Below are 19,372 nucleotides of genomic sequence, written 5' to 3'. Positions count from 1 at the left end.
AGAAAGAAAGAAAAATTCTGCTTCAGTCTGCATTCACACTCCATCAGTTCTTTCTCTGGAGGTGGGTAGCACTTTTCAACGTAAGTCCTTTGGAATTGTCTTGGATCATTTATTGTATTGCTGAGAAGAGCTAAGTCATTCACAATTGATCAATAGTACAATATTACTTACTGCAGAAACTTAGTTTTTAAAAGGAAAGTTAACTGAATTGCTAAAAAGAATTGATAGAAAATCAGTAATAGTAGAAGTTTGCAACAGCTCCACTAACAGAATAAATAAGACAGTGCTGGAGAAATGGAATTAAACAGGATTTGAAGATTGAATAGGAATGTTAAGGGTTTGTTTGTTTTTTTCTCACCAAATACAAATAGGTCTTGAAAATTGATTACATTCTAGGACACAAAGAAATTATAAGTGAATTAGCAAAGACACATTTTAATTACTATGCTTACAAATCACAATGTAATAATAATAATAATCTGTAAAGAAAATATTACAACATTCAGATGTATCTGGAAACTAAAAACGACATTCTGAATAATGCCTGAATTAAAGGCTCCTTCTGCCCCTTCTAGAATGTCAGTGTGGAAGGCAGGTGCTGCCTGTTCTATCAGCTGTACATACTGGGTGTGTGACAGGTGCTTACTGTATTGGAATGAAATGAAAGTAAAGTTACCAAAATGAGAACATGACCTCACCTCCTAATTTTTTCCAACTGCTTCCAGTCATTCTCCTTTTCAATCCATCTTCGTTAGTTAATAAAATCTTCCTAAGGCCATGGGTCTGATGGGTCACTTCCCCCCTCAAGAAGCTTCAGGTGCTCCCTATTGCCCCCAGAGAAAGTACAGACTTAACCTGGCATTTAAAGCCCTCTGCAGTCTGGCTCCAGCTGGCCTTTGCTTTGTTATTTCATGTTACTCCCCTTCCTGCCCTCTATTTTCCAACCTGACTCACCACTCCTTCCATATCTGCACCTTCCTTCCAGCCTTAGCTCAAGCGCCCCTCTGCCTACTCAGGGCAGCCTTTCCTGACAAATGCTCCTCCTCAGACTGCCTCCTATTTCCCCAGTCTTCTGTGGTTAGCTCTGCATCCGCAGATAATAGAAGCTTCTTGAGGGCAGGAACTTTTTTTTTAATCCCAGATTGTATCTTGGTGCTTTGCTACATAATAAATGCTTAATAAATGTTATTTGAATTGGCAAGTTGAAAGGCAAACACAAAACAGAAAATAATTAAGAGGAAAGCAAAATCAAAAATAAACACAGTTGAACTGATGAATTCCATGTTTTGGGTTAAGTCCATCTTCCCAACATGTCCAAACCAAACTCACTATCTTCCCCAAACTTTCACCCCCCTCATGACTCTCTTATTTCGGTTAATGGCCCCCAGGTCTTCCTAATCACAGTAGTGAAGCTTGAAAGTCTCCCTTCACTTTGGCATGCAGGCCTTGCCAGATTCTCCTCCTGTCTCTTCCCTGCACTCCCATTGCTAACCACTCTACTCCAGGCCTATTTACCTCCTCAAATACTGCGGTCATTTTCTGACCATCTGAACCCACTTAGCTCCCTTCCCCAAGTCTACATTCTGTGGTTTCCAGATTAATCTTAATATTGTACGACTCAGAGGATGGCACTCACTCTCTGAGTTCTCCCAGAAGGCGCTAATAACGGAGCTGTCTTTTTAGCCTTAGCTCACCCCGCTCCCCTCTTATCTCCTAGACAACACATCCTTTCCTAAGACTGGCCTATACTTCGCCATCATCCTGCCTTGCTCTGGCTCTTTGATTTCCTGGGATGGCCTCCCCTTGGGTCCTGTTGAAAGCTCCCTTTTCAGCAAGCCTTCCCTGCCTCCCTCCACTTTCATTTCACTTCCATTTCCCTCAGCCCTTCATTGGAACCTTGCCTTTGACATTTGGTGTTGTCTGCCTCCTTGTATTTGAGTACCTGCCTTATTGTGCCCCTGAGATCAAAAGCTTGTCAAGAGAAAGAACTCTTGGCCTAAGCACATGACAGGCATGTCCTAAGTATTGATTGTGAATATTTTGAAAATCAGAGACTCGGTAGTGCCAGAAATGCAGTGGCCCAGGATGCACAGAGCAGTCAGACCCTCCTAGCAACAAACACATGTTATTTGCCATTACTCAGACACCATCATGAGAGAGTTGCCCTGAAGAGCCTGGTACCTCAAACAAATCGTCCATGGGAGGGAGAGGCAGACTGACAGGCCAATAAAAGTGACCAAGCGAAATTTCATATCTTCAGAGAGAGCGTAATTGCTGACTGTCATTGAAAGTTTTCAGTTTTTTACCTTTTCAGTTCCAACCCTTAAACTGTGAATGGAGACTTTTCTCCACGGTCCCCTTCTCTCGAGTGTTTTTAAAAATGATTTCCCACATAGAGAGTAATTTAAGTTGTCATCCTTCACCAGAGAAGACTTGGGGAAGACTTTTCCATGCAGTTCTCTCAGGGTCACCAGGAATTGTTTTGGTTTAGATAACCTAAGTATAGTTTTCATTACTGAATTAGTTACAAACCGAAGCATGGGACCATATGGTTTTATTCTGGTACAATACATGCTGCTTCTTAATGCCTTGTTTTCAGCGGTGATAGGATTATGTTGTAACTTGCCTTTATCTTTTCTTGACTTTTATAGACAGAACTAAAAATCCTAGTTACGTAAAGCTGTTCTAGCACGAGGGAGAAAGTAGGTCATTGTGACGGGGAATAAACCAAGCCGCCCACTGGTTGCTACAGCAACGACCTACTTTAAGAAACTATTTCTGTTGATTCATATTGAAATGTTCTTTTGGAAGTTGTATAAGGAAGCTAACCTTGTGTCGTTTTTTCCTAATGGCAACACTGATGTTGAGGATGGGGGAGAGAGAAGGGACTCAGGAAAATTGGAGGAATTTGAAGGAGATGGATCCATTTTCTAATCCAGACCTCATCAGACTGCTTTAAAATGGGTACAATCACACGGTATAATTAAATAGGATGAGAACTGTGCTTGCACAGAAATAGGACTGTTATGTCAGGGGCTGTATTGTAGTATGCACTACCAAGTGGCCTATTTAAAAACCAGCCCTGTTGTACATGAGGACAACAGGCTAACAAACTTTGGGGGCAGATGTGAGAGCTAAGCAGAACTGGAGAGTGTCCAAGTGCATGCGCCTATTTAAAGTACGTGTTGGCCCAAGGTTATATTTGGAAGGCATTGAATTATCCTGAGAGCTGACCAAACCTGAGCCCTTCTCAGTTTGAGAGAAGAGATGGAAGGGTTCATTTCTCCATCGGTGATTGGGTTACTACAGGGTGTTGTAATTAACCTCATTACTACCAATGTTTGGTTGGTGCTCCTGTTGACTTTGGGAATGTTGTAAGCTTTGAGAGTTTAAATTTTATGAAAATTCACTTCTGATTACTATTGGGAGAAAGAAATTATCTGTAGGATACATTTTGAACCTTAGTTCAAAGAAGATTAGGAACAGTAATGTAAGAATGGGATCCTACTGTCAAATTCATCTTTACTGTAATGTCACTATGTTGGTGAATCAGCTAAAAGTATCGAGGGTCATCAGTTTAAATTATAAGGATCTAGTTTGTTTTACTTAAAAATTAAAATAAAAAACTAATGAAATTCTTCATTCTGGTAAAACTCCTACCTGCAAACTTCAAGATTCACACATGATGGGTGAATTGCTTTGAATTGGGAGATGGCCTCTCTGCTCGTCTGTCCCACTGAACCAGCTGTCACGCAGTCATCTCAGACTCAGTGGGTCAGAAAGAGAACTGCCTCCCCCTCCCACCCTCACCCCCATCCCCTTAATAGCATTCCTGCTGAGGGGTCACCAGACTGGCAAGCACCCAAGTCTGAGGCACTGGTCACTCATCTTTGAGTGTCCACTCTCCCTCCACACCCTCCTCCCATGTCCAGTCAGAGAACTGGAGTTGGAAGAGACCTCGGCAGCTCTGCAGGAGGCTTCCCACTGTAACACACCCATCCAGGGTTCATCTGATTCTGCTGGAAGGCCACCAAAGCTGGGGTGGGGAGGGGAGGGGTGACATGGACTTAGCACCTTTTATGCCTCTTGATACAGAAGATCTGCCTTCTAACCCAGCCGTTAATGCATACTGCCTCTGTGACCCTGGGCAAGTCACTGGACGTATTTGTCTCAGTTTCCTCAAATGTAAAATGAGGATAGTAAGAGTGCCTACCTCCCAGTGTTATGTGAGATAAAGTGAGATAACATTTTTTTTTTTTTGCTTTTTATTTTTGGAGGGCAGTTGGGGTTAAGTGACTTGCCCAAGGTCACACAGCTAGTTTTTGTGTTAAGTGTCTGAGGCCAGATTTTAACTCAGGTCCTCCTGACTCCAGGGCTGGTGCTCTATTCACTGCACCACCCAGCCTCCCCTGAGATAATATGTGTAAAAAGTGCTTAGTACAGTGCCGGGCACATAGTAGGCATTATATAAATGTTTATTCCTTCCCTCTACAAGGGACCAAGACCACATTGGCTTCCTTGTACCTTTCCTCTGTTGGTCTTGCGTCTGGCCTGAGGAGCCAAACAGAATAAATCTAATCCTTCCTCCAAGCCCTTCCAATAAATAGTCAGCCGCTGTCTTCCCTGAGTAGGTGTGTGTCCAGCTTCCCCCATCATAGAGCAGGATAAGCTCCTGAAAGTTGGAGGTTGTTTTCTTATCATCTTTCTATTCCAAGTGCTTGGCATGCTGTTGGTAGTTAAGTCTTGTTGAGATCCATGTGTGTATGATTAAGGATTTATCCAGAGGCCGACTTGTAAATCTGAGCAGGATGAGAGAGCAACTTTGTCTTTGTCTAATTTGTTGACACTTCCTAAACTCCCCATAGGAAGGAATACCTTGGAAAGCTTTTTATTCCTTTCCCTCAGATTTATTGGCTTGCCCTATATCACAAAAAGGTGATTATGTAATTTGTCCCTGGAAAATCCAACTCAGGGTCATCTTTTCTTTGAGCAGAGGAGCTAGGCAGGGTGCCTGTGCCATCCGTCTGGGCAGTCAAGCATTTCTTAAGTCCTGTTATGTGCTAGGCAGTAGTAGGGCTACAAATACAAAGAATCCCTACTCTGCAGAGCCTCATGTTCTAATGGGAGAGACAGTGTATGTCTGTAACATAAGGAGAATCAATCAGCAATATTGGCTTAGTGCCTCCTATGGGCCAGGAGTTGTGCTGGGTGCTGGGGGCACAAGAACAATAAAAAACAGAAGGATTTGAGAGGAGGGGGTCCTTCCTCATATTTGGGGGGATCAGGACAAGCTTCTTGTGGTGCTTGCACTGTCTCCTGAATGAGTCTGTGGAGAGGAAGTCTAGGAGGCAGAAGTAAGAAGGGAGTAAAAAGTGGAGATGGGAGATGGAGTGCCGTGTATGAGGAATAGGAAGATGGCCAGTTTAACTGGAAAGCCAAGCATGGGAAAGGGGTCAATGTCCAGTGAGGTTGGAAAGAGTGACTGGGATCAGTTTGTGCAGGGTTTTTATTGCTAAATGGGCAGCAATGTGGAAAGCCACTGGAGCTGGTTTGAGTTGGGAAAGTCAGATGTTTGCTTATGGAAAAATCTCTTTGGCATAATTGTCAAGGGTAGAGTTAAGTGGGGAGAGATTAGAAGCAGGCAGATGACTTCAAAAACTGTTCTAATAGTCTGGGTGAGAGGAGTTTGGAGCCTAGAACTAAGGCACCAGCTGTGTGAGTATGGAGAAGTCAGATGCAGAGGAGGTCGCAGAGGTAGAAAGAACAATATTTGGCCACAGATTTCATATATGGGGAAAGGGAGAGAGTAATTAAGGAGAATACTGAGATCACAAACCCAGACTGGTAGGGTAGTGATGCCTTGACAGAAACCAGGAAGTTTGGAAGAAAGGAGGATTTAGCTAAGGGAAAAGATAATGAATTCTGTTTTGGACATGTTGAATTTATGATGTCTACTGGACATCCAGTCAGAAATGTCTGAAAGTCTGTTGGAGATGGGAGCCTGGAGGTCGGCAGAGCACTTAGGCCTGGATAGGTAGATGTGAGAATCATTAGCATAGAGATGGTCATTAGATCAGTGAGATCGCCAAGTGAGGTAATACTGGGGGAGAAGAAAAAGGGGCTCAGGTCAGAGCCCAGTAGGGAGCCCACCGTTAGTGGACATGACCTGGAACAGGATCCAGCAAAGGAGACTGAGAAGGGGTGGTCTTCTGTGGAGGAGGATCCTGAACCAGGAGAGTTAAACTTAAAGAGAAGAGGGTGCCTGAGAGTGTCAGAGGCTGCAGAGAGGTCAAGTAGAGTGAGGCCACTGGGAGCTCATTGGTGTCTTGGGAGAGAGTGGTTCAGTGGAAGGACCAGGTCAGAATCTGGATTCCAGGGCAGGGGTGAAGAAGAGGAAGTGGAGGCCCATGATGCAGGTGGCTTTCTCAAGGAGTTTGGCCATGCAGGAAGAAGAGATATAGGAGGGTAGTTAGCAGGGATGGAAGGATCATGTGTGGGGGGGGAGGGGGGTGAGGATGCAGAGGCTGGGCAAACATGTAGTCATCAGGGAACCAGCCAGTAGACAGGGAGAGGTAGAAAGTAAGAGAAGGATGTCGGAGGAGACAGGATGGCATGGTGGGACCACCTCTTTATGTGAGACAGGCTGGAGGAGGAAAAGGTAGCAGAAGGTGTCAGGTGTGAGATGAGCAAATAGCCTCCGTTTTTCTGCAGAGTATTAGGCCAAGTTTTCAGCTGAGATGGTGGGGGAGCCATGGAAGTTTTGAGGAGGGATGAAGAGATTTGGAAGTTGTTGTGGAGAGTAGGATAGTGAGTTGATCAGGGAGGTCTAATGAGATTGCCAGGCAGCAGTGAGGGCCCCGTTGAGATGGTGTAACATAAATTTGTAGTAGCCCCAGTCAGAATAGCTGTGTGCTTTGCTTCTTCCTTTAGCCACATGCATGTAGAAGCAAAGGTGGTGGGGGTGACACAAGGCAGGGCACAATTGATGTGATGAGGGCCAAAGACTGGAGAGAGCAGGGCAGTTTAGAGCTGAATGGGTCACCAAGGGCTCAAGATGGGGAAAAGAAGAGAGAGGGGCTAGAGCAGAATTGATTACCTGAGAGAGAACTGAGGTCACCATGCCTTGTAGACATTGTTCAGTCATTTTTCAGTTTTGTCCAATTCTCCCTGACCCCATTTGGGGTTTTCTTGGCAGAGATACCACAGTGGCTTGCCATTTCCTTCTCCGGCTCATTTTACAGATGAGGAAACTGAGGCAAACAGGGTTGCGGGACTTGCCCAGGGTCACACAGCTAGTAAGTGTCTGAGTCTGGGTTGGAACTTGAGATGAAGAGTCTCCCTGCCTCCAGGCCCAGTGCTCTGTGTACTATGGCGCCCCCGCACCCCCACCCCAGCTGCCCCCATGGACACAGTAGGGTTTGGTAAAGAGAGGCCAAGATAGAAGTAGAATGCTCCAGACAGATAAAAGCCTGGTCAGATAAGGTGATTTCAGAGTGTTTGAACATGGAGTTGGTGCGTTTGTGGATGTCTCTGGGTGTGATCTGTGACCATCTTTACGACTGAGGTCAGAAGGGTCAGTTGTGAGAAGTGAGTACGGTGTGTGAGGGAGGGAAGGGCACTATGTGTGCTGAAGTCCCCTAGAATGAAGGCAGGCATTGAGGATGCTATAGTCGCCTGTTTGTGGGACACTTTGGTGAGGAAAGAGACGTTAGTAATGGCCAAAAAGAAGAACCAAGATTGGCTTGCCCTTGCCAGCTAGTACTTTGGGAGAATAATTCAGCAAGCCAATTTACTGATCATTCCACTGTTTAACTCTTGGTTTTATTTGCTTCATGGTCATTAGAAATATTACTGCCAAACGAGCGAAAGCTTCTCTTCAGCGGGCATTTATTTATTACCACGTTTTAGTGCCAGCAGTTAAACTTGGCTAGGAATAATTACATAGAATGTCGATGCTTTGATGCTGTGCTAAAAGCACCCCTTCCCCCCAGAAGTGATATGAGGTTCAGGGTGCTCCCTACACATCCCGGGGGAGAAGAGATAAATGAAATCAGAAGCCAAAGGTAGTATTTTTTTTTTATTTTTTTTAAAGCAGTTGGGGTTAAGTAACTTGCTCAAGGTTACATGGCCAGTTATTTTGTGTGAGTGTTAAGTATCTGATGCCGGAACCGATCCTGGGTCTACCGACTTCAAGGCTGGCACTATTACTCACTGCACCATCTGGCCTCCCCCCAAAGGTAGTTTTTTAATGCTCCTTAAGGGAAAAAAAACCAGAATAAATGGGTGTATCCAGTGTGCTGACCCCTCTAAGACAGCTTTCATGTCAAGATAAAGAAACACATATTCCCAGGCACATATTCATGAAGAACGAAAAAAAGGTTATTTTAGGGAATTGGCTTCAAAGGGGGCTAGAGAGAAAAATTTTCTAATAGCCCTTAAGATCAAGTACAGAAACTAGAGAAAGGAAATTAAATCAGTGAAATCAAGGGACACTGATAGAAGCAGGGTGTGAGAAGATGTTTCCTCTTTTGGAAACTGTACAGCCATGGATTCACAAATATTGTCACTGTATCTGTCTGTATAGGAAGCAGGAGTGGCGACCCTGGATGCCCTTGCTTTCCTATAGGTGTTGGAGAGGCCTGGAGCATTTCCCATTGTGGTTAATGCTAGCTAGCTCTTAGTTTTAGAGTGTATCATATATAAGAAAAGGGCTGTTTCAGAACTTTGTACCATTTGTCATTAGTGGAGAGCCTAGTCTCCCTTCCCTAGCGAGTCGTCTCCCTTCTGAACAATCATTGAATATGGTAGCCGTCTTCCATTACTGCCTGTAGGCTTCAAAGAAACCTGAAGTATAGCAGCTTCAGTAACATCCTACAGGCCTGCCTCGTATATGAAGCCTTTTCTGACCACCTGGGTCCCTGCTGGTATTTCCTTTCTCTAAACTCCTATTATGAGCAACATTTAATTATTCTCTAGTTATTTCACGTGTGTTGGGCTTGTTTTTCTGATTTAGGGGCAGCTCTCTTGGTGGAGAGATTGCCGGGCCTGGAGTCAAGAAGGCCTGAGTTTAAGTCTGACTTGAGATGCTTATTCACTCTGTGAACTGGGACAGTCACTTCACCTCTGTTTGCCCTGTTTCCTCATCTATAAAAAGGGGCTTAATAGCCCATACCTCATAGGGATCAAATGAGGCCATCTTTGTAAAGTGCCGAGCGCAGTGCCTGGCATGGAGTAGGCTGTAAACCCCTTAGGGGCAGGGACTATGTTTTATTCTTTGGTCAAGTTTTCTGTAGCACCGGCATTCTGGACAGAGTGACCACCAAGTATTTGTTGGATAAGTGCTTACTTACTTCTTCAGTTGATAGAGTTTATAATTAGTAATTTTACTAGACAAATATATGGAGTCCTTGGCCATGACCAGGAGGCCATAAGTCTTTTCCAGTAGAAGAAATGCTAGACTTTCATGACACACTATCCATACATATCTAAACTGGTTTTATTCTCCAAAAATCTAATAGATATATATATATATATATACATATACATATATATAATTTATTTATATATACTGCTTTTCAGGCTTTTGTCTTACTGAAGTTACATATTGACAGATAAAACATTTGTGATCATTCTTAAATGCTGTATTGAGAACTTTCAATCTGTACCTTCCCACTTATATGAAGTTTTAGAATTTTACTGTAATTGTGAATGGTTTATTGTAATTTTAATAATAATAGCTAATTTGTATATAAGGCTTCCAAAGTTTGCAATGCACTCTTCAGATATCTCACTTGAGTCTCATGACAACCCTAGGAAGGAGCTATTATCTACATCTTAACAGATGAGGAAACTGAGGCTGAGAGAAATTAAGTGACTTACCCAGAGTCACAGAGCTACTAAGTGCCTGAGGCCAGATTTGAACTCAGAGCTTGACTCCAAGTCCAGTGCACAGTTCACTGTACTGTCATTTGCCTCTGATTTTCAGATTTTTCAGTGAAAAAGATGTTGGGGAAAATGTCAGCTTCTTTTCTATTTTGCCTTTCTAGAACTTGTAATGCAATGTAACTTTTCTTAAATGAATAACTCCTCCTTTCTAGATTTCTGCTACAATGTCTTGAGGATCTTGATGCCAATCTAAGAAAATTAAATTCTCGTCTGTTTGTAATCCGTGGCCAGCCCGCAGATGTGTTTCCTCGACTTTTCAAGGTATGTTTTAAAACTTTGGACAGATGCGTTAACATTCTTTATTCTCAACTATGAAAATGTTGTACTTGGTGTGTAAAGTTTAGCCAAGGACAAAGGGAGCAGAAGCTGTGTTGGTGAATCTTAATTCACAGGATTTTAGGCCATCTAATCCAGTTGCTTTACTCACAAGAAAAGCAGGTCCCAGAGAAGTAGTGAAATTGTTCACATTGATATAGTTTGTTACTGTTAGGATTAGGGTTACGAGCCAGGTGTCCCGACTACTGCCGTGTTTCCCCGATAATAAGACCTATCCCGAAAATAAGCCCTCTCAAATTGCTGTAAATGTTCATTAAAATAAGCCCTCCCCTGAAAATAAGCCCTCTGGTGTTTTTCTGTCCAAAAAAAAATAATAAGACAGTGTCTTATTATTGGGGAAACACGGTATCTGTCTGGCCCCTTCCCTTTCCTGTTGCCCAGTAACAACAGTGCTGTGTGGTTCATGAAAACACTTCCTCACAACTTCCTCGGATTTTGTTATCCTCATTTAACAAATAGTGAGTCTGATGTTCACAGTTTTCAGCTTCTCTGGGACATGCCTCCCATTCTCTCGCTCTTCTTATACCTATGTACCCGGCCATCCTGGTAATGGGCCCAGGTTCTTATTCTGCTCCCAGTGTGGGAGGGGGAGAGGAATAACTGTTTTCTCACTGGTGTTAGATGGGGCCACGAGGACTTTGCTGTTGCTAAGTAGAATCGAAGATGCAATCTGAACTGACAGTGGTTTTGTCTCCCTTTCCCCTCCCACCCTTCTACCGCACTCCTGACCTTTCATGGCCTTTACATGTGGCCTTTAAGACCACAACTTTACCTCTTCACGAGCCCCACTGTCTCTCAGTTACGTTGAGGAGTTGGTGTGGAAAGCAAGTCAGAAACCCTTGTGTGTACATGTCCGTGTATGTGTGTATGCACACGGTAATATTAGGAATAAAATGCCTTTCATTTCTACTAAATCCAGATTTTAATTGGATTATTTTTAATTCAGTTTTTTCAAAAATATGATACCTTTAATTGTTTTAAACTCTCATACTATTTTCTCAAGTTAGGCAGATCCTGCCTACCAGTTTGCAGACTGACTTACTTTCTGCTCATGGGAACACATGCACACACACACACGCACACGCACACGCACACACACACGTGCACGCAGACACAGCATTGTATTAGATTCCCTAATAAGAAATTTGATGTATTCTGTCTAAAATAGTAGAAGTAATGCTTTTGCTGTCGATATACTAGCAAAAATGAATATGAAGTCGTAGATTTTTAGGCCCATGAGGCTTTTTATCTCTGATTTCCATGGTTTGCTAATAATATGATTTGACTGTCCCTTGCCAATTTCCTATTGGCGTGAACTACCCAGTGACAAAAGCTGTTCTTCTCAGTGCTTCTTGTGTTACTGAAACGGCATTTCCAGTCTTAGCGTATTGACTACTGCCCTGTCTCTTCACTGAACCTCGTTTTGCATCTGGTCCTGTCTACACCCCATCTATAAGGGCTATGGTTTTCTCCTGAGTTTAAATTCTGTTGCCATTTCAATACTTTGTATCCAAGTATTTCATCAACTGGATCATCAAAACCAATACCAGAATGAAAGAAAGGATAAAGATGGCGCCGATGATTAGGGCACCCCAAGCCAAAACTGCTGACCTGGGGGTCACCCACAGCTCCTCCCTTACCCTCACCACACTCTTCCAGTATGAAGTGGAGATGAATGGAGAAGAAAGCCTCCACTCTGTGCCAAGCACTGGGCTGAGCTCTGGGGATACAAAAGCCTTTGAGGGGCTCATGTCTAATGGGGATCCAACACACAGAGCAGGCTTCAGCTGCAAGTCTGAGGAAGGCCACACAGCCTTTAGGGGACAGCAGCAAAGCCTCCTCACTGGAACCATTAGACAGGACCACAGATTTGGGTGGCAAGAACTTTCTCTTCTGGATCTTCTGCAGCTGTGGCCACAGCATTGCTAGGAGCAGTTGCCAGGCTTCATCTAACCCCGAGGGCTGCTTCCCGGGATGTTGGCTGCAGGCATTGCAGCTCTTCCCATGGCCTTGGGTTCAGGGTCTAGGGCTGTCTCCACTGGGGTCTGAGGGGAGATGGTGGTTGGACTTTCCTGGTATATCCTGTCTCCTGTGTCTCCCGCAGGGTGCCATATCACTCCAGCTTGGCTGTCTTGCCTTCCCTGTGGGGCGAGGTGAAAGCAGTTAGTTGGGGGAGATGGCTGGTCCACCACAGTCACCTCCCCAGATGATGGCTGGCAGAGCTGGGCTAGAAGCAGGACCAGTGGTCTGGGCATGTGTGGGGGAGGGAGAGGAGGGAACACTGCCAGGACCCCTGTCTCTATCTGCCGTTTGGTGGCAGTAGGTCAGCAGTTGTTACTTGTGATTGTCACTATAAAAATCTGTGAATCCGAGGAAATCCGAGGCACAAAAGTCCAAGCATAATCTATTATCAAAGCTAGCAGTTGCTAATAATAGAGGTTAATGGCCCCTCCGTGACCAGACACACCTTACAGTCAGAGTGAATTTTGTATAGTTTGGTGGTTATATAAGGCCCAGTGATACAAGTGAAAGTATGACTATGATTGGTCTATAAGAAAGGTGAAGGGTGGGCACACATCACATGGACTGGCAAGAGGGGGTCTCCAGAATCCCCAACAGTGGGGAAAATACAGTTGAGTAACACCCTCTGGAAAGTCCTGGGCCAGACACCATTTTACTCAGTGCTGGGCAAAGCATCTCCAGCCCAGGCTGACTCATCGTCCACCATCCTTAACTCATCGTCCACCATCCTCCTCGTCTCTCCCAAGAGACAGGACCAGCTTGTAGCCCTTGAAATTTGAGTGTGAAGGTCTTTAACAAACACTATTCCTAAGGCCTACATAATGAAATCCAAATCTGATCCATAGATACTCATTTCAGTGATTAAAACTAATCATTAATCAGTCAGTAATCTTACTCAATCCAGATTTCACATGGTGATGAGGAAGGTGGATGTGGATCTCTTTTCCACAATAATTTCTCCCCCTCACACTCCAATCCTTTCAGTACATAAAATCCTCATGTCATTCTGAAGATAAATGTCTGATACTGCCCTCAATGTAGAGTTATTCAAATTAGGGAATCAGATAAGTATGTTCAACATCCAAGGATAAGGTGTTCTCGAATGGGACGTGTAATCTCTCACCTGTCCTCGAACATAGCTTTTGGTTTCGCCTTCTCATCGTCTTCTCCTGCCTCCAGTGGATGTCTGATGAGGCACCTCCTTTAATCAGCCTGCCAGCTCATTTACTTCTCTGTGTTCCTTGAGAGAAAATGCTTGCAAGAGAGAATGTTTCCATGGACAGCATCGTTAACATATAATGCTCACACTTACTGTTGTTGTGAGGTGAGGTCACCATAGAAGCTGTAAATGTGAGCAGCCGTTTTTAGAGACTTACAAAGTGATTAAAGGGAATGAATCAATACAAATTAATGGTGTTCAAAATGTATCTTTACAGAAGACTCGTCCCTAATTGCATTTCTTTTATTATTATAATATTATTTCTTTTATTATTATAATAGGAAAAAACCTTTTATTGAAATTTGTTTGCATCCTTTTATTTTAGGAATGGAACATCGCTAAGCTTTCTATCGAATATGATTCTGAGCCCTTTGGGAAGGAACGCGATGCAGCTATTAAGAAACTGGCCAGCGAGGCAGGGGTGGAGGTCATCGTGAGGATTTCACACACTCTGTACGACCTCGACAAGTAAGTTCTATGGCGGGATCCTAAAAGTAGACCTGCACACGGGAAGCGAACAGACACTATAGTAATAAATGAGTCAGCATTTAGAAAGTGCTTGCAAGGTGCCAGGCACTGTGCAAGAAGAAGCACAAGTTAAACCTTCCTCAGTCATCCTGAACCTTTGCTCCCTCCATCCCTACCCCGAATGCCCTGCCCCTCCTCTCCATCTCTCAGGCTCTTGCCCATGCAGAACAGGCCAACGTCAGGAATGCAAGGTCAACCCTCTGGGAATTCCCTGTGGTGTAGCTGGACCAGTGACTGTACTGTTCATCTGGTGGGCTGAAAGAAAATAACCAGCTGCCATGTGGAAGGCCAGCATTCCATGGTGGGCTTGTTTGCCTGCCTGCTGGCCACAGTCACAGAGAGGTGCTTGGCCCCTTCTTTCTGGCCTACACTGATCACTCCTTTTCCTGTCCAGTTTTAGTGCTTGTCTCTGCCTCATTGGACACATGTGTTGTCTTACTCTAATAAATACAGGTGTCCAGTGAGGTGCACACAGTACCTTGGGTCATACAATATGTCTGTATCCCCTTACAGTACTTAGTGCAATTCATGGTTGATAGTAGGAAGTCAATCAATCAATATCTCTTGAATTAATAAGTACAAAGTAACATAACATATGGTACAGAAATCTTATCATTCCTCGAGGTCTTTATAGATGAATTGGTATTCCTTTAGTTAGATGCTCATTTTCTCAGATTAGTCCTACAGATCCTCTGCCTTACCAGGCTGCAGTTGGCATACTTTACACCAAAGTAATTTATTCAGTGTCTTTGCAAAAATAATCATGATCTTGACCTACCACATGTCGTCATTTGCATCTAGAACTCAAAATATCTTTGATAATGAACGTCAAGTTTGCTTTTTAGGAATAAGCTTTTACCCTTGGTTTCAGCTCATTCATGTCAGCAGAAAGATAGGGAATGTAGTGAGCATTGTCGATCCATTTTGTTCTCAAGTCTATGTAATTGTATCTATACTTAGAGTAAGATAGACAGACCTTAGACCTTCCTAAATATTTCATTTAGGTTAGAGTCTGAACTATGAATGACAGTGAGATTAGCTGGCTGTATGTACTATTATATATATGGAAGCCCTTTACACATTCCAGTAGATTACAAAGGGACAGACAAATTTAAATTTATGTTTTTGGGGGAAACATTATGGGGACCAGGAGAGAATCAGAAGGGAGATTTCCTTTTGCTCACCCACCCCATACAAGCATCCCTGTCCTGAAGCACCCATTCCCTATTCATGTTTCAGATGAGAGTGTGTATGAAAGACAGAGAGAGAGAAAGAGATGGTTACAGAGAGAGAGAGTGTGTGTGTGTGCACGCGCGCGCGCGTGTGTGTGTGTGTGTGCGTGTGTGTGTATGTATGTATAAGAGAGAGAGAGTATCCCCTTTAGGTGTTATTACAAGGATTCTTATTGAGTACCACAAATGACTTTCCTTTTTCTGCATCTGGCTGGAGATGTTCCCAAAGCTGATTGGGAATTAGTTTCATCTTTTTTTTTTTTAAAAGCAATCGGGGTTCAGTAACTTGCTCAAGGTTACACGGCCAGTTATTTCTGGGTGTGGTACTGAGTATCTGAGCCCGGATCGGATCCCAGGTCATCCCAACACTGGGGCCGGTGCTCTTACTGCGCCAGCTGGCCGCCCCTAAGAAATTGGGGTTAAGTAACTTGCTCAAGGTTACACGGCCAGGTGTTTCTGGGTGGGTGCTGAGTGTGTGAGCCTGGGATTCAATCCCAGGTCGTCCCAACACTGGAGCCGGTGCTCTTACTCGCTGTGCTACCTGGCCGCTCCAGTTTCATCTTTCATCTTAAGGGTTTTTAAATATTCATCCTAAAATAGATTTTTTTTTTAATACTAATGCCAGCCGTTGTGTCCCTTTATACCCCAGGATCATAGAACTGAATGGCGGACAACCACCTCTGACGTATAAAAGGTTCCAAACTCTGATCAGCAAAATGGAGCCGTTGGCGACGCCAGTGGAGACCATAACTCCGGAAGTGATGCACAAGTGCGTGACGCCCCTGTGCGACGAGCACGACGAGAAGTACGGAGTGCCCTCCCTGGAGGAGCTAGGTGTGTTGGAGCAGCGTCTCAGCCGAGGTGAAGGCCCCGGGCCGGCCCTGCAATGGGCCAGGCCAGCCTGGGCGCGGGTGCTCGATGGTGTATTGGTCACAAAAGTCTTGTTTCCCCTCTCTTCTTTTCTTCTTGCCAGGGTGGGTAGAGGAGCTGAGGAGGGATGGAGCAGTGACAGAGGAGAAAGAAGTGCAGAAAACAGAGTAACGCACAGACAAACAGACCTTTGGAAGCTCTGAGCTGAACTTTAAACTTAAAAGGAAGAACCATCTGTCCGGCCAGTTAAGCAGCACACGTTTATTAAGCTCCTGCCGTGTGCCAGGTGCTGTGCTGAGCACTGTCCAGGACAGAGGGGGCAGCTTCATGTACAGTCCTCTTTCTTTCCTACTTCATATGTGGAAATGCCCATTAATTTATTGGGCGTTTGTTAAGTTTAGAATAAAAATGTTAAAACTAGCAGTTCTGGCTGGAATTTAAGTCTAGACACAGTCACAGCACCCAGCTGATGTCCTTTTGCCATGTCACACATGACCCATCAACCAAGGAAAGAAAATGAGAAATGCTAAATGAAAGTCGAAAACTGAAAAATGAGTCATTAGAGATGTCTGCATAGGTATACCATGTGAAGACTGATCCAGCCCTGCAGCCATCTGGTCCAGGTCTCAAGGACAGGGCCAAGCCTAGGATCTGTACCAGCGTCACTAAGTGCTTTCTCTGTGCCAGGCCTGAGGAGGCCCTCCAGGAGCTCCCACGGGATGGGGAGGACACAGGGAAACAAATGCAGGATCAGCTCACAGTCCTCTTGAAGGGAAGTTGCTGGCATTAAGAGGAGCTGGGAAAGGTTTCCTGTACAATGTGGAATTTTAGCTAGGACTTAAAGGAAGCCAGGGAAGCTGGGAGGTGGAGACAGAGAGAGCGTTCCAGGCACAGGGGACAGTCAGTGAATACCCCCAGAGTCAGGGCATGGAGCATCTCGTGCCAGGAACAGTGAGGAGGCCTGGGTCACTGGAGCACAGACTGGACGCTGACAAAGGTGCCCCAACACTGGAAAGGGAGGAGAGACCAGGTGCTGAGGAGGTGACGGATTTTAGTGGATAAGGGTCAGACTTGGGCTTGAGGACAGTCAGATTTGTGGAGGAGGGAGTGAGGTGGGGGAGACCTGAGTAGAGGCCTACAGGCTTTTGCAGTCATGGTGTAGTGAAGGCTGGTATCTCGGGGGGAGGGGGGCATGAATGTGCCAGCTTGTGTTTCTAGAATAGAGAAGACAGAATGTGGCAGCTGATTGGACATGAGGTGAGGGGGGTGAGAGGCGGAGAGGACCGGAGGAAGACACTGACATAGAGGTGGCTCCCTCAACACCAATAGGAAAACTGGGGAAAGGGGAGGCCTCGGAGCACAAGACCAATGGGTCCAGTGTTGGACATGGTGAGTTTCTAGAGGCCGGGGGGCGTCCTGTTTCCAGTGTCCAATAGGCTCGGTTGGAGATGCGAGGCTGGAGCTTAGGAGAGAGGTTAGGGCTGCCTAAGCAGATTTGAGAAACATCTGCCTAGAAATGGTCATTGAATCCATGGGAGCTCATGAGGTCACCAAGTGAGAGAGTATAAAGGGAGGAGAGAAGAAAGGAATCTTCGGCATTATTCACAACTTCTTTTTGTGAATAAAGTAGGATCAGGAAGCCCTGAATTCTAGTCCCACATCCAGCAGTGTCTACATGACCACAAGAATGTGATCTCAGTTTCTCCAGATGTCACTAGCAACCATAATACTTACATTTATGTTACATGATGGTTGTGAGAATCGTATGATATGTGCAAAACATTTCTCAAACGCTGCAGTACTTTACAAAAGTCATTTTATTTATATTCATATGGTTGCTGAGGTTACATCAGTCATTTAACCTTTGCTCAGGCACTGGGCTAAGTGCTTCCCTCTTATCTCTGGCAACCTCCCTGACTTCTAAAGCTGTCTTTTCTGTTTCCATAGGTTTTGATACAGATGGCTTACCTTCTGCAGTGTGGCCTGGCGGGGAGACAGAAGCCCTCACGCGCTTGGAGAGGCATTTGGAAAGAAAAGTACGATGATCTCTGCTCTTTTGCTAACCTGGAATTTTAAAAATGATTTCTCAACCTTCATTTTAAAAAAATGTGCATTGTAGAAACTGGATGCTAGATCCCTATAATTTGAGCAGAGAACTCTGAGACAGTTTGAACCTGACTGGGGAAAGCCGCAGCTGGTTGAGCGCTAGGGATTTGGGCCACTTGGATCTCTGCTGTGCAGATGTCCATCCCCTTCCTCGGGCTCTGGTTCCCATGAGAGTGTGTCCTCACACACCTGTGATCCCCTTCCTGAACGGGACGGCTCATCTCTTTGACCTGTTGCCCTCAGTTTGGGGCATCGTGTCCACTATGTGCCAAGTGATGCCCAGGGTCTGTATGTCTGAAATCCCTTGTGCCCTCAGGGAGCCCATCTCCCTTCTTGTCTCCTAACCATGATCTCACCAGACATGATAAAGACAGCTCAGCCCCATGTGGGCAGCTGTGCTTTCCCAGAAGTGGGATGTCCCAGGCAGGGAGCAGAGGCGTGGTCTAGAGGATTGTCATATGGAATAAGTTTATCCTCCAAGAAGAGCTGTGTAAAATAACGATTCTTAATTCTCCTCTGCACTTGGGAAAAACAACTAACTAAAATTCTTTGTGACTTTAGGCTTGGGTCGCAAATTTTGAAAGACCAAGGATGAATGCAAATTCCCTTCTGGCAAGCCCAACTGGCCTTAGTCCTTACCTGCGCTTTGGCTGTCTCTCCTGCCGTCTGTTCTACTTCAAGCTGACAGACCTTTACAAAAAGGTAGGACCCTTGTTTCGGCGCCTGGCTTGGTTGTCAGAGCCACTCCTGACCATGCAGCCGCTCCTGACTCTTCTTTCTCCTCATCAGGTAAAGAAGAACAGCTCACCACCCCTCTCTCTTTATGGGCAACTCTTGTGGCGGGAATTTTTCTACACAGCAGCCACAAACAACCCACGCTTTGATAAAATGGAAGGGAACCCCATCTGTGTTCAGATTCCCTGGGACAGAAACCCTGAGGCGCTAGCCAAGTGGGCTGAAGGCAGGACGGGCTTCCCGTGGATAGATGCCATCATGACCCAGCTGCGTCAGGAGGGCTGGATTCACCATTTGGCCAGACACGCAGTCGCCTGCTTCCTGACGCGAGGAGACTTGTGGATCAGCTGGGAGGAAGGCATGAAGGTGGGCGACATCC

General features: G+C 45.0%; 1 protein-coding gene across 3 annotated transcripts in view; it reads left to right on the top strand.

Annotated features, from left to right (window-relative positions):
- Positions 1–19,372, top strand: part of CRY1 (cryptochrome circadian regulator 1) — a 48,120-nt gene that overhangs the window by 21,108 nt on the left and 7,640 nt on the right. For all 3 annotated transcript variants that reach the window (XM_069082013.1, XM_069082012.1, XM_069082011.1), the window contains exons 2-7: positions 10,098–10,206; positions 13,848–13,990; positions 15,932–16,116; positions 18,100–18,188; positions 18,820–18,960; positions 19,048–19,359. In XM_069082013.1, the coding sequence (XP_068938114.1) occupies positions 10,098–10,206; positions 13,848–13,990; positions 15,932–16,116; positions 18,100–18,188; positions 18,820–18,960; positions 19,048–19,359 (979 nt within the window). The remainder of the gene's footprint in view (positions 1–10,097; positions 10,207–13,847; positions 13,991–15,931; positions 16,117–18,099; positions 18,189–18,819; positions 18,961–19,047; positions 19,360–19,372) is intronic.

Source organism: Petaurus breviceps, unplaced genomic scaffold (assembly GCF_028583685.1).
Source record: "Petaurus breviceps papuanus isolate PSGF00001 unplaced genomic scaffold, PetGlider_PUasm1.0 156, whole genome shotgun sequence".
In the NCBI taxonomy this organism is placed as follows: Eukaryota; Metazoa; Chordata; class Mammalia; order Diprotodontia; family Petauridae; genus Petaurus; species Petaurus breviceps.
Note: the sequence above shows the minus strand (reverse complement) of the source record. Positions and strands in the feature narration are given on the sequence as shown.